General features: G+C 37.5%; 1 protein-coding gene and 1 pseudogene across 2 annotated transcripts; one reads left to right on the plus strand and one right to left on the minus strand.

The window, feature by feature from the left end:
* Window positions 1-5,088: 5,088 nt before the first annotated feature.
* On the plus strand, window positions 5,089-6,888 carry LOC107780882 (nuatigenin 3-beta-glucosyltransferase-like; annotated as a pseudogene). The gene has a single exon (XR_012703862.1). The product of XR_012703862.1 is annotated as a nuatigenin 3-beta-glucosyltransferase-like (transcript).
* Window positions 6,889-7,161: 273 nt separating this feature from the next.
* Window positions 7,162-10,758, minus strand: LOC107780881 (SUMO-conjugating enzyme SCE1-like). The gene is made up of 5 exons (XM_016601493.2): window positions 10,550-10,758; window positions 10,341-10,424; window positions 7,960-8,112; window positions 7,752-7,865; window positions 7,162-7,370 (listed from the first exon to the last, which is right to left on the minus strand). Exons 1-5 carry the CDS (start codon window positions 10,616-10,618, stop codon window positions 7,308-7,310), a joined length of 483 nt encoding a protein of 160 aa, XP_016456979.1. The 5' UTR covers window positions 10,619-10,758; the 3' UTR covers window positions 7,162-7,307.
* Window positions 10,759-14,785: the final 4,027 nt, after the last annotated feature.

The raw sequence follows: 14,785 nt of genomic DNA on the forward strand, positions 1-14,785 counted from the left end.
AAATTCAAGCGAGTTCGAATTATGACTCGTTATGAATTCGACGGCATCGAACTTTGACTTATTAATTCGAGTGAGATCGAATTTAGACATCCATTTGGCGATGGTCGGGGCCGTAGGGGTGTAAATTTGAGCGAGGTCGAAATTGTAACCCCGTTGTGAGTTCGAGCGAAGTCGAACTTTCCTTTCGCTTGGAAATGGCCGATGGTCGTAAGGGTGTAAATTAGAGCGAGGTCGAGATTGTAACCCGTTGTGAGTTCAAGCGAAGTTGAACTTTCCTTTCGCTTGGCGATGGCCGACCGCCGTAAGGGTGTAAATTCGAGCGAGTACGAGATTGTAACCCGTTGTGAGTTCGAGTGAAGTCAAACTTTCCCTTCGTTTGGCGATGGCCGATGGTCGTAAGGGTGTAAATTCGAGCGAGGTCGAAATTGTAACCCGTTGTGAGTTCGAGTAAAGTCAAACTTTCCTTTCGCTTGGCGATGGCCGATGGCCATAAGGGTATAAATTCAAGCGAGGTCAAAATTGTAACCCATTGTGAGTTCGAGCGAAGTAGAACTTTCCTTTCTCTTGGCGATCGCCGATGGCTGTAAGGGTGTAAATTCGAGCGGGGTCGAAATTGTAACCCGTTGTGAGTTCGAGCGAAGTCAAACTTTCCTTTCGCTTGGCGATGTGCGGGCTTGGTGGGATGGTGATATTTTCATGTTGCATTACTTTTATTGGAGAACATTACTCATTGCTGCATAGAGTATGCGTGCGTCGGGGTGAGTCCCGATTCGTTTAATTTTGCTTTCATTGGAGAGTATTGTGCGTCGGGGGGAGTCCCAATTTGTTTAATTTTGCTTTCATTGGAGTACTGTGCGTCGGGGCAAGTCCCAGTTTGTGTAATTTTGCTTTCGTTGGAGTACTGTGCATCGGGGTGAGTCCCAGCCTATCTAGCCCCTTCTTTGGCGGGATGGGCGATGAATTTTGTCGCTTGTACTTCTGGGCACCCTGGGACTTGATTAATTTCGAACGAAGTTCGGGTGTGATTCGTAATATCTAGTCGGTTGAACCGGCACAAGATCGTCATGGCGAGCAGCCGTGCAAGATTTTTGTGCCTATGTTCTGCTTGTGTTGGATAGTGTATGTTCTATGGGCTCACCGCCCAGTCCCAGGTCATGGAGATTTTCTTAATAATGCCGGCTTGTTCTGAGCCGTTTGTCCGTTCTTTGTAATATGGTACGGTGTGGAGGGTTCTGCTCGACCGTTGCCTGCGGGATGGCATGATGCGGAACGTTGTCCTGATGTGTTCGGTGGCGTTTTTCCTTGTTCGCACACCTGTAAGAATGCTCATGTTCCTATCCCGATCCAAAAAAGAAAAACGACAAGTTAAGCCCAAACAAAATTGCCTGTTACCTTGACCTGATAAGTCAGCGAAGGGAGAAGGGCACTGTAGGACAACTCGTTTTATCCCATACTCAAATGGCAGTTTCGGGTTTGGTAGCCTCGTGTTTGGCTTCGTCGTTAGTGGCGTCTAGGCTTCTTATGGGCTGGACATACTTTGCCCGTTGGGATCTCGAGCTCGGGTCCCGGTACAATCCCGTCCGATATGCGCAAAAATAAGGGAAACATAAGTTATACTCCGTACATAAATTACTCACTGTGCATACGGGTACAAAAATAAGGCAGGATAAGCCGGTTATTTCAAAGAATCACACAGTAGGCTATCGTCCTTCCCTAAGAGGTAGAAGTATTTATCGATATATAACGTTAATATAACGAATAGGATCGCGGACGTGCTAAGTGCGTAGTGGCCGTAATCCCACTTTGAGTACTCGTACGACGTACCAAACCATTGCCACAGCGAGACGCGGATTTTTTATAGATATCACACATTATTTCGATTTCATGCAAAGATCTGACCCTGATTGGTTTGGTTATTTCAAAAGCTTGTCTACCACTTTTTCAAGTTGGTGTTTATATTGAGATGGTGAGGCTATGACAACTGGGAAGTGATGCTTTGGCTGGCTTTAGATCTATAGGGAACTAAGATTTTGGCTAGAAAATCCTCACATACGGCGCCAAATTGTTTGACCAAAAAGTGTTTAGCTTTTTGTTAAATTAATTAACTAAGAAGGTTTTGGGTAAATCCTAGCCAAAGATAATTTACCCTAGATCTAAGATAGAAGATATGACTAAGAAAACAAAGCAAGCATAAAATTTAACTGTAATATTGATTAAATCTCATTATATAAGAAGAGGATGGCAATTTTCAGAACATTAAACAACAATGAAGAATATATGGATGAAAAGGGTCACTGATCTTTAACAAAGTAGAACCCCATACATTTGATGTGATGAGACTAATGATATATATTGAGGATCTGAGCTTCCTTGCTTCTTTCTCCTTCACGGGGAGAGAGATGAAGATCCCTCCTCCTCTAGGAGAACATGTCTGTGTATGTATTTGGTTCAGCCCCCTTTCTTCTTCTTTTCACTTAGTTTATATACTAGGTCTTCTCCCTTACCCAACGGTCATTAACCATAGTACTTAAGTCATTTGACTATAGTACGTGCTGACCCGTTGAAATGTTGTAACATCCAATTCGCCTCTCAGGCGTTCTGAATACAAGGCTGAGGTGTGTGTCATTACAGCGTGGTATGGATACGACAGTCCCAAGTAACTTTTCGCCGTCTCTTTCCACGCCGATTCTTGTCTGGTTAGATTTTGACTCATACAAGTATTATAAAGCCAATTACGTTATTTCTATTGGAGTCTGTGATGAGATCTCGATTAATTCGAATATGCGTTACATAAGATCAATTTACGAAAAAGTGTTCCCTACAAAAAAAAATTCATAATTCAAATTCGAAACATCGGAATAAGGGTGGAAGAATCTCATCCGTCTTACTCTTTGGTGGTTGATGAGATAATTCAATTGTTAAAAAGCTAGATACGTGGATTTGGGACAGAGGACTCCTAATAATCCTTTGATTGATCTAATCTTTTCTTATTCTTATCACGATAATCTCTCATCCACTGCTTTCAATTGGCCCTTTCTTTTTTCTTGATTAAATGAAGGGAAAATTACGCGACACATCAAACATGTACATTTTATTTATTATTCGTAATTATACTTTAGCAAATTTACTATTCATAGCTATATTTGAATTTTATATCAAATTCATGAAATAAGAAATTAGTTATTTTGAACTAAAATATTGCTCTTGTAGCTCAATTAATTCGAGCGTCCGCTTAGTTAACGGAGGTCTTGAGTTCGACTCTCAACAAGAACACTTTATTTTCCTATATTTCGCCTTAGTTATATTCGTTGCGCAAATAAATACTCGTTACGCAAATAAATACAGTTGGCACAGATTGTATTCTTTTCCCATTTGAATACAAGTGATACAAGTTAGTAGCAATTAAATAATAGTTACGGATTGTAATTAGGCAAATTATAATTACTAAACTCTGAACTATAGTGGTTTATAAAGATTCCTCTTAAATAAATGAGAAAGGAAAGTAATTAATCGTTACTCAGTTCCATATTCAATCAATAACCTTCTGTTAGGCACCAATTTCTTAACTTTACGGATCTTATCTATTTATTGGACTAATTAAAGTTTGATGAAAAACTGACTTCACAAAAGGTATAACCCTCAGTGCTCTGGTAGCTCCACTTAATTCACTCTTCTTTGTTAATGGTTAAGTCAGCATTCAAAAGTGAAAGTAATAATCAGTCACTTACTCATGACCGTTACGTCATCATGCCATATACGTACCACTTAGCATATATTTTTACGATATGAAAAACTTACATATGAAATAAATTAGTACATGTGGAAAGGTTCTAGAGAAATATGAAGATTTCTCGTGGAAGACCTAAGAACCCCCATGAAGTTGCTAAAAAAGTCCTTGGAAGATTCTAGCTATGTAGAAATTCTAGAGAATGGACTTACTTGTAAATATTAAAGACTTGTGTAATAATTAATATTTACATTCTAGTCCCTACGAGACTAGCATATAAAGGGGATCATTCATTTGTAAATTCATCAAGCAAAACAATCAAGTTCTCTCTAATACAAAAGTTTCCTTTGGCAGTTCTCATGTGTTCTAACATTCCTTAGGGCTCTTAAGTGTAGTAAAACTGACTTGGCATATCAAGAACGTGAGCAAATTGTGCAAGATCGTGAGCGAGTTGTCAAGTGCCACATGTGTACTTAGTTCAAGACTAAGGACATGACACACTACTTGTTAATTCAAACAAGCGCCTAAAACTTGGGGTTTCTAGAGGACAAGGTTGGTAGGGATGTTACAGTTAAGTACAATTTAAAGACCACTGAAACGCGTAACATATATGAGAAAGAGGACAACACTTATAACCTGTTTGGTCAAGTTTCTTTTGAGCTAAAAGTATTCTTTTTCTTTAAATTTAAGGTATTTGACCAAGCTCTTGGAAGAAAAAAAAAAAGCGCTTCAGAGGAGAAGCAAAAAAAAAAAAAAATAGCTTATCCCCAAAAATACTTTTGAGAAAAATACACTTAAAATCACTTTTTAAAAGTTTGGCCAAACATTAATTGCTACTCAAAAGTACTTTTCAAACTAAGTAGTCAAACACAAATTGTTTCTCACCAAAAGTACTTTTTTCTAAAAGCACTTATCAAAATAAGCTGATTTTAGAAGCTCGACCAAACAGGCAATTAGCCACCTGCAACATTAGTGCTACTGCCAATGAAACAAGGATGTTTGTCGTCGGCTATGTTACTCGAATCATCCTCCAAAAGTATCGCCACACTTGTGTTGAATCTTCCAAAAATGCATAATTTTTGGAGGATCCGATATGCCAACAAGACGGTACTTCGGTCGGCAGAATCCCCTATTGCTGCTGCTGGCGATTATTGCAGTCCTGTGACCTAGTACAATAGGCCAAATGGAGTTTTAATATTCTTTTTTAAGGTTAGAAAGCGAGTAAATAGTACTACTATGTGATTGAAGGGTGTCCATACAAGTCAAAACCGTCTAAAAATTGGCACTTTTGAGTATACAGCTTTCCCTTTGGATTCTATCTTGTAATTGTTAAAGCAGGCCAAAGTCTTCTTGTTACGACATATTCTCCAGTCAAAGGATCAACAACAACTCGGCGGTGACTTCAATGAAACTTAATCAACATTTTTTAAACCCAATAAGCTATATGAGTGTAGGTATACCATTCCTCCATTTTCAAAGCCCTCTAACCAGTGACTACTAGTCAGTCATGGCGCAAGAAAATGGTGAACTCCATGTAGTTTTCATTCCATATTTGACACCAAGTCATATGATCCCCTTAGTTGATACAGCCAGACTTTTTGCTAGCCATGGTGTCAAAGTTAGTATTATCACCACCCCCTCCTTTTCGAGTCCTCCACCGATCATGCCATCGATTCTGGACACCAAATATACGTTCACAAACTCGAGTTCCCATCAGCTGAAGTTGGCATACCCGAAGGAATCGAGAACTTCAGTGCAGCCACAACCACAGAAATGGCTACAGGTGTATTTATGGGTATTGCTTTGCTGCAAAAACCCATGGAAGATCTTATCTTTGAGCTTCGTCCCCATAGCATCATTTCAGACTTGTTCTTTCCATGGACTGTGGGTGTAGCTGAGCAACTGAAGATACCTAGACTAATGTTTTACTCGACAAACGTTATGTTCCAGTGTGTGGAACATTGTTTGAAGCTGTATACCCCTCATGAGAAGGTAAGTTCAGATTCGGAAAGTTTCTTGGTTCCAGGTTTGCCTGATAAGATTGAAATGAAAAGATCTCAACTACCAGACGATGTGAAAAGCAAACCGGAAGGACCATACTGGGATTTGATGAAGAGAATTAAAGAATCAGAACCTCGGAGCTATGCCATGATTCATGACACTATCTATGATCTAGAGCCTAGTTATGGTGAGCTTTATCAGAAAATCAAAGGTAAAAAACCCTGGCTTATTGGTCCTTTGTTTCATTTTTCAAAGAGAGAAGAGGCAATTAGCAAATCAAGAAACGCTGCAGTTCAAGAGCGAGACAGCAGCCTAAGTTGGCTTGATTCTCAAAAACAAAACTCTGTTGTGTACATTTGTTTTGGAAGTATGGGAAGGTTTTCTGATGCTCAGCTCACTGAAATTGCCTTGGCTCTTGAGGCCTCGGATTTGTCTTTTCTTTGGGTGGTGAGAAAGGGAGACAAAACCCAGGAAAATGAGCAAGAAAGCTGGCTGCCAATTGGCTTTGAACAAAAGATGCTTACAAACAACAAAGGTTTGATTGTCAGAGGTTGGGTGCCACAGCTGAAGATTTTGAACCATCCAGCGACTGGAGCGTTCATGACTCACTGTGGCTGGAATTCCACTTTGGAATCTCTCACAGCCGGAGTGTCAATGCTTACATGGCCCTTGTTCGCAGAGCAGTTCTACAATGAGAAGCTGGTAGAGCTTCTTGGATGTGGGATTGGGGTTGGGGCAGAGGTCTGGCACATTTCCTTTGACATCGAGGATACAATTGTGAAGAAGGAGAAGATAGAGGAGAGCATGAAAATGTTAATGAGCACCTCCAAGGAAAGTGAAAAGATCAGAAGTAGAGCAAAAGACATCGAAGCAATGGTTATGAGGGCTGTAGAAGAAGGTGGCTCGTCTTATAATCATCTAACAGCAGTAATACAGGAGCTCAAGTGTCATGCTTTTGGCACATTGGGAAAGTAATCCAAAATTTAATGTCCTGACCTCCTAAATTTTCCCAAAATATGCGTCAAGGATGCTGACCTCGCTTGTATCACAAGACAGAATAAAAGGAAAACAGAAAAGCATGTTACGTTTCATGCAATATTTTATAGATGACAAAATCTCAAGTGTAACGCAATACTTCCCCATGTCTCAAATATAGCTATTAACAAAAGTGAGCTGCGTCTAACCTTTCAAGATCACTATTTTTTCCATTTTTGTGACAGCAGGGTATTTGATAAGACATGAAGAAAACTCAGTTACCTGAGAGAGAAGTTTATCATCTTTTGGCCTTTGGCCCTTCTATAAACAAAATAGCGACCAGTAGATTGCTTTTTTGATTTCACACAATCAGCAACAGACGGATCGCCAGCACAGAAAAACAAAGCCTTTGTCTAAGGAATTGCAAGTAAAACCAGAAATAATACACCAATCATGCTGTCAAAATAACAGATAGCATGCGTGTTGCATACTGTCTATATTCATTGTTGAATCATAAAGAAGAAAAGCACCATTTTAGCCACAAAACCACTATGTCCATAAGACTACCAATGTCACATAATTATATAGTTCAAAACAACTAATGTCAGATAAGAGCTGGATACTGCTTGGCTTGATGCCTCACTCGTCTCTTGTACTCAGCAGTATCCTGCAAAAGCAATGTCACATATCGTAATGGCAAGCTAAACAGGGATTTATATGGTTCACTCCAATATCGCATTTCAAATGCACCACATTCTCTGAATGGAAACCGACAGTTAATTTTCTTCTTAATAATTTCAATATAATTTGGAAGCAATTAATTATCATTTGGAATCCCTTCAACAATCCAACAGTATCTCAAACATTTTTTTATGGATTTCAAACACTGTAAAAATTAATTGTTATCAAGGCATCTATGTACATAATTCACTAATTCAGAATTGAAAGCTATCATGGTAAAAGGTTTCGATAATCAAAATGTCAACTTAATTTAATTTTTTTCTTCAAAAAAGGTCAATGAAATACATGTCAAGCTTGAGTAGACTACCTGCATGTATAGCTGATAACCATCAGTTTGCGCTGGATCATTAGGATTTGGCTGGTCAAGCAAATCTTGGATACCCACCAAAATTTGTTTAACTGTAATGGCAGGCCTCCACCCCTAAAGAAGGTTATAGCCAACACAAAAATCAAATGGAAGCTGTTATACCAAACAAGACTGACAAAGTAACACAACAGCAATGACAAGAACTTACACTGTCCTCATTGAGGATAGACAGGCATACTGTTCCTGATGGATAGATATTAGGATGAAAGAAACCTTGAGGGAACTTGCACTTGGGTGGTTTGCTAGGGTAGTCTTCACTGAAGTGCATTGTTATTGGATAGAAGCCGCCCTCCCAGTCAGTCTGTGCCAGTTACAACATTGCATGTCATTATTGCTCAGGCTTGTAAATTGTGTTCGGTGGTAAAACCTAAATGACCCAACTATGACTAAAACCATAAACTTCCCAATTTTTTTAATAAGATAAACTTCCCAAAAGCTTCTAGGACTAGCATCTTCCTGAAACTCAAGAGAGAGAGAGAGTCGCATATGCCATGCACAAAAGATTGTCGCATGATTGTTAACTGCAAGTCACTAACAGAACTAAGACCAAGCATTTTCTCTTTGTGGTCAAGGAAAGAAAATACAAATGGCGGCGCTAACTAAAAGCAAGCATTTCAACACAACATGCTCTCACTCTTATGCAATTAATTTATATTAAAGCTATTAAAGTTTAAACCTTATTGGTATTCGGGAAAATGGTCTTCTGCATTCTTGCAAAGTTCATGTTCTTCTTACGTTTTATACTATAATCCAGGAAAAATGCACAGACTTACCTTACCAGGCTGTACGAGTAACTTTCTCACTTTGTTTAGCACAACGTAAGAACCTCTTCGCTGCCCTCTCAATACCAAAATGCAAATGCTATTCCAAGGATTTAAGTGACTCCCATAAAGTAACTGTAAATTGATTTCAGGTCTACAGCTGGCAATGCCATTCATAAAATCACCAACTACAACCTTTATGAATAGTTCAGTAAGATGAATTTTGCGAACACCATCAAAGGGTCTTTCTTATAGATTTTAGATAATCCAAGAGAGACCTGTTTGTTGCCTGATTTCTAAATGCACTACTAGACTACAAAAAATTTCACCTAAGGGATCAATATTTTCTTCATTTCAAACATCATGAAGTCTAATTTCTCACTCATTCATAGATTCCTGAAGAGTCCATTCAGGTTGATATTGTTATTTTTTAATGCATGGCACTTTATAATTCAACCCCCTCTCCCAAGATTATTTATTTTCCAATGCAATATTTGTTCCCTTTTTTTCCTATGGAGAATCTAACATCTTCAACCACAGAAAAAAGATATTTTCCTGGATTATGGATTAGGATACATAAAAGGCATATGCAAGTTGCTCCAAGTAGTTGTTATGATCAAGCTGAAACCTTATATTTTTTAAATCTTATAACAGGAACTGTAATTTTATTGATCATCAATTGATTGGAGTTTGATTTTTTCTTTCCAGAGAGAATACTTTCCATTTGTGGATGAAATTAAGCTTAATCCATAATCAATTAAAGAAAGTGTATGCGACAACTATTTTCATCCAACTAAACGTAACGTAGATCTCTCAAATCTACTTCCTAGTTCCCAGTTCCCAGCTCCCACCCCCATTACCAAATTCTCTTCACTTCTATTTAATTCCTTGCTTTAATGGTCTATACAGTGAAGTAAATCAAAAGAAAACTAAGTGAGTCACAACCAATATAATTGAACACTTCCCATAACGGCTGTGAAATATATCCAAATTGATTTGTTTAGGTACTGATTAAACTCCGCAATATTTTCTTCATATTAATGTGGAATCAATTAACATCCTCATCAACGTACAAAAAAAGGATTAATTATAGTGCAAAACCACTAATTTTTAGATACCAAGGCAAGCAAGCAACGAAAAAAAGGCGTCTGTAGAAACTAGACAGACTCCAGTCTACAAAATCCCAATCATGGACGAGGAGAGGATGATCTTTGGCACAATGGTAGTGCTGTTGATGACCTGTAGATCACATTTTTGATGCAAGGTGTGGAAACCTATTTCTTAAATGCAAGAGAAAGGCTAGGCACAACAAACACTCCATTTCCACCCGAAGAAAACTTATCCACCACCCAGTGTTGGACCAAACCTATCACGATTAACTAATATGTATTCCACATCTCAATTCTCAATGCATCACGAGTAACCTAGCCAAAATTATCACTAAAGGGAGTCAAAATTTAAAAAAATAAATACACGAAGAAGCCAAGGGATTCAATATATACATAACAAATCAGTAGTTTTTATCTATCTAAAAAGTGTGTATGTGGCTCCGCCAATGTGTATCACTTAACCGTGATAAATTAATGTGGTTTCATGCAAACACCGAGATTTTTATGGACAAGGAATGGGGATTTTCCAAGAAACAAATTTCAAAAAAAAATCATCAGAATACTCTAGCTTTCCATTTTTAATACTACTAAAACATCTCCAGAAAAATTACAAAAAAAAAACGGAGAAATTCGTGAAGAAAGGAAGAAACTTCACATACCCCAGTTTTGCCAGGGATAGAACAATGCCACACCATCAAATTAACAGACCCATCTGGACCTGTTTCCGGCTTAGCCACAAAACCCTAAAAAAGAAAAGAAGAGACCCATAAAGTTAACATACTCATCAAATGAAAACCCATTACTGTGTATCAATAGACATAGTAATTGAAAGGAAGAGGGTATAAATAAAGAGTAGAAAAGGACGTACATGTGGGTGATTCTTACGCCATGCTTTGCGTTCCTCAGCAAGACGACCACGCGCGATTCCGCCTGACATGTTTGTTTGCCCCCCTTTTTCCTCTCTCTCTGAATGATGAAATCAAGAAGAACTGCGCAGGAGGAAAAGGGAAAATGAAAGGGTTTTTCTAGGTAACTCTGTCTGCAATTTCGAACATAATGTAATGTAATCCGAGTTGGATTTAATAAATGAGTTGATTATTCCACTACTTCAAAAAGTAGTATCAATTTCACCTTTTGGTTATGATGGTTTTTGTTTCGAAACTAAAAGAGGGAAAAAGGAGTATATATGCAAAGGGGAAAATGATCGGGACATATTGTTTGATGCAACAAGATGTAGAGTGAATGTGTTAATAATACTCATTTTGCAAGCTTCATACCTAAATTAGACATTAGGTTGTTTGTTTCGGTGAAAGGGATGCTTTAGTTTTAGCCGCTCTGGCGCATACGTGGAATAGTTGTTTTATGCGTTCATCTTAATTCATATGGACTATAAATATGTACAATAACTTGTTGAGAGGCACGTATAATATGAAAAATCTTAAAAATAAGTCCACCTAGCCGTATCTTACCGGGAATTCTATGAACACCTAATAGTTTAGACATAAAACTCGCAAAACAATGCTATTTAGGAGTTTTACCGATTACTCGAAAAGAAAATTCCACGTGCACTGCCACTTGAAACTCTTTGAGGATTTTTTTGTAATGTGATGTTCACATAGCAGGTCATATTTTTCAAGGGAGTATTTTAATATGAGTTCGTAGGAGTTTTACAAACACTCAATTATTTAGGTATAAAATTCGCAAAATAATAGTTTTGGAGATGAGATGCTTTAGTTTTAGTCGCTCTGGCGCATACGTGGAATAGTTGTTTTATGCGTTCATCTTAATTCATATGGACTATAAATATGTACAATAACTTGTTGAGAGGCACGTGTAATATGAAAAATCTTAAAAATAAGTCCACCTAGCCGTATCTTACCGGGAATTCTATGAACACCTAATAGTTTAGACATAAAACTCGCAAAACAATGCTATTTAGGAGTTTTACCGATTACTCGAAAAGAAAATTCCACGTGCACTGCCACTTGAAACTCTTTGAGGATTTTTTTGTAATGTGATGTTCACATAGCAGGTCATATTTCTCAAGGGAGTATTTTAATATGAGTTCGTAGAAGTTTTACAAACACTCAATTATTTAGGTATAAAATTCGCAAAATAATAGTTTTGGAGATGTTAAACTATTAACTCTTCAGAATATTAGTGTCGAGTATTTTTTTTTTAGGTGTCATGGTCCTTAGTACAAGTTTGAATCTAAAAATATATCTTTTGAACATTGTCGTCTGATATCAATTTAGCGACAATATTTGAAACCACACTATTTTTTTTTTGGCTAATTCGATTAACCTCAATCAATTGGTATCGTTTATAATTTTATATGAATACTAGTGTCACACCTCCTTTTTCACCTACGCCCGCAAGGGTATAAAGGAGTTTTTCCAATTAAAGGACAATCGGAACGGGATTTAATTATTAATTATTCAGAGTCGCCACTTGGGAGATTAATGGTGTCCCAAGTCACCGGTTGAATCCCGAACCGAGGAAAAATATGACTCTGTTAACAGTCCGCGAACCAGAAATCCGAGTAAGGAATTCTGTTAACCTAGGAGAAGGTATTAGGCATTCCCGGGTTCCGTGGTTCTAGCACGGTCGCTCAACTATTGTATTTGATTTTATCTGATTCAAAACATGTTCTTGCTTATGGGCTTTTTAATTTTAAACCGTTTTTATTATTATTCTTTTAACGAGAATTGCAACGTCGTGAAAATACGTCTTGAACCACGTCACATCAATGCACCCGTGGTTGTCAACACATTTCGACTCCGTTGAGATTTGGATTTGAGTCACATAAATGTGCACCCGTATTTAAGAATGTAATTTTATTAAAGTCGTGCTTAAAGAGTCTAGCGTATTATTATTTGGGGAAAACCGTGAAATTCGCTAAACGGTCATCCCGAATTCTAATTAACTTTCATATAACATTATTGAGGGCCCCGCATTTGTATCTGTGTTCAGCGAGGCTCATCTCATTTTATTTTATTAAAAGGCCAACCTAAAATTGACTACGATTTTCTATTTGTCTCTAAAATAAAATGAAATTCTAATTAATTATTGTTAGATAATGAGATCCACCACCTATCCCTTGGGTATTATCAGTCCATCTTCCATTTAATCTCAGGCCCAAATGGCCCAAGCTGTGTGACCCAAGACGCCTCAACTGATCAGGCTTTGGAGGACAGATCGGGAGATCGATTCCCTGAGCTGGGCAACCCGTGTTTTTCCTAAACTATAACCAAACATCTCTGGAAACTGGGCCATCGGCAGCCCAGTCACGTAAGGCCCAACAGCAGGCCCAGATCTGCTACACTTATTTCAAATTACTTCACATGTGCCTAAATAGTTCACAACAGAATAACCAATTCATACAAGCCAGCTAAAGGCCCAATTCAAAATAATGTATTATTCAAATCACTACTACTAGATTAACACTCAAACACATTAATACTTCAAACCAGCTGGACTACGGAATTGAATCAAACGAGACACAGACCTCTTTTAAACTTGTCCTTTTTTTTTACGATCACTGGAAACAAATTCATGTTTAACAACACTCATTTAAACTAACACTAACAATTAACGATTGGAAACTAACATTATTCACTACCACATTACAGCATACTAGACTATTTAGAGTGTACAGTTAACCTGAAAGTCTATGCTACTGAATTCAGTGTTTAACTACCAAATCTATAATCAAATAAGGTGAGATTACTGATCCCATATAGTCCTCGTTAAGTACACATTCCACAGCTTCAAATTTCATCGAGTGTTAATCAGCTCAAAACATATTTCAACTATCATTTATAATGGAATAACAACAGACGCCTCATCCAGCGAGCAACTGCCCAAATATTTTATTTCATGCTTAATCTCGGAGTTACATCATCAGTGAGTTCATGTGTGTACCTGAATATTGGACAGAAATGAGAGTAGAAATGGTCAGTTACAGCAACAGTCAAGCAGCAGCAACAATATTCGATTTCCAGTAGTAGAACGACGATCCAGTCCAAACAATAAACCTAGAAATCCAGAAATTTCAAAAATCCAAGCAAGAATAACAACACGAACCCAACAGCAACTTGAACAACCCACAATCACTCGTAAACAAACCACACAAGGTACTTTTGAGACCCTTTCAACCAAACAGCAACAGAGACGAACTCAAATTCAAAATGCACTCAGCTTCTATCTATCAGCTATCAATTGTGGAATCAGAATATCGACATTAATCAGACCAACTTGAGATTGAATCAAAGTGATCAATGGGACAGTAACACTTTTTTTTTGGATTTTTGAGTTTTGTTCAAATTTTTTTTTTTGATTTTTTTTGAAATTTGAATTCCTATTTAAGATCTGGAACAAAAAAACTAATGAGAGGGACTTGTTTTTTCAATTCAAAGATGACTGGAAATCAAAAGAAGAACCCCTAACAAAACAATTGTGATCACTTTTATAGACAACCCAGGTGAATGGTCAGATTTTTGCTTTTATTTCAAGTCTCTATTTAATTTCAACTTTAATCCCCTACTTCTTGCCTTGTGACTCAAGTCAACCCTCTATGTTAACTGAAATATGCCTTAACACTTACACCTAGAAGCTTCTAGGAAATTCTAGCTAAATTTCCTACCCCAAATTACCCCAATTGCCCTTAATTTAACCCAAAATTACTAAACAGAACAGCTATATCCAAAAGAGTCCTAGGGTCTGAACTTTCAACTAAAAAAATGTAATCCTATCTACTGGGACGAATTAACAGCAACAATCATCAACTAAATACAAACTGTCATTAAATCAGACTTAACCAAATAACATTCAAACAAATATGTAATTAAACAGAATTACAACTAAAATTAAGAATCATTATTCAAACGGCCAAACTGAAACAAACCTAACGAATAACTAATTAATCACCTAAAACTAGTATGAATCAAGCAGATAGTGATCAACAAGAAAGATGAAAAAGAAAAGTTATTAATCCCGGACTAAACATTGTTACCAAACAAATTAAGAAGCTATATAATCCTAGGAAATCAGTGAATATCAACAGAGGAAAATCAAAAATAAGAAAATGCATTATGAGGAAGGC

The sequence above is a fragment of the Nicotiana tabacum genome, chromosome 20 (assembly GCF_000715075.1).
Source record: "Nicotiana tabacum cultivar K326 chromosome 20, ASM71507v2, whole genome shotgun sequence".
NCBI lineage: Eukaryota > Viridiplantae > Streptophyta > Magnoliopsida > Solanales > Solanaceae > Nicotiana > Nicotiana tabacum.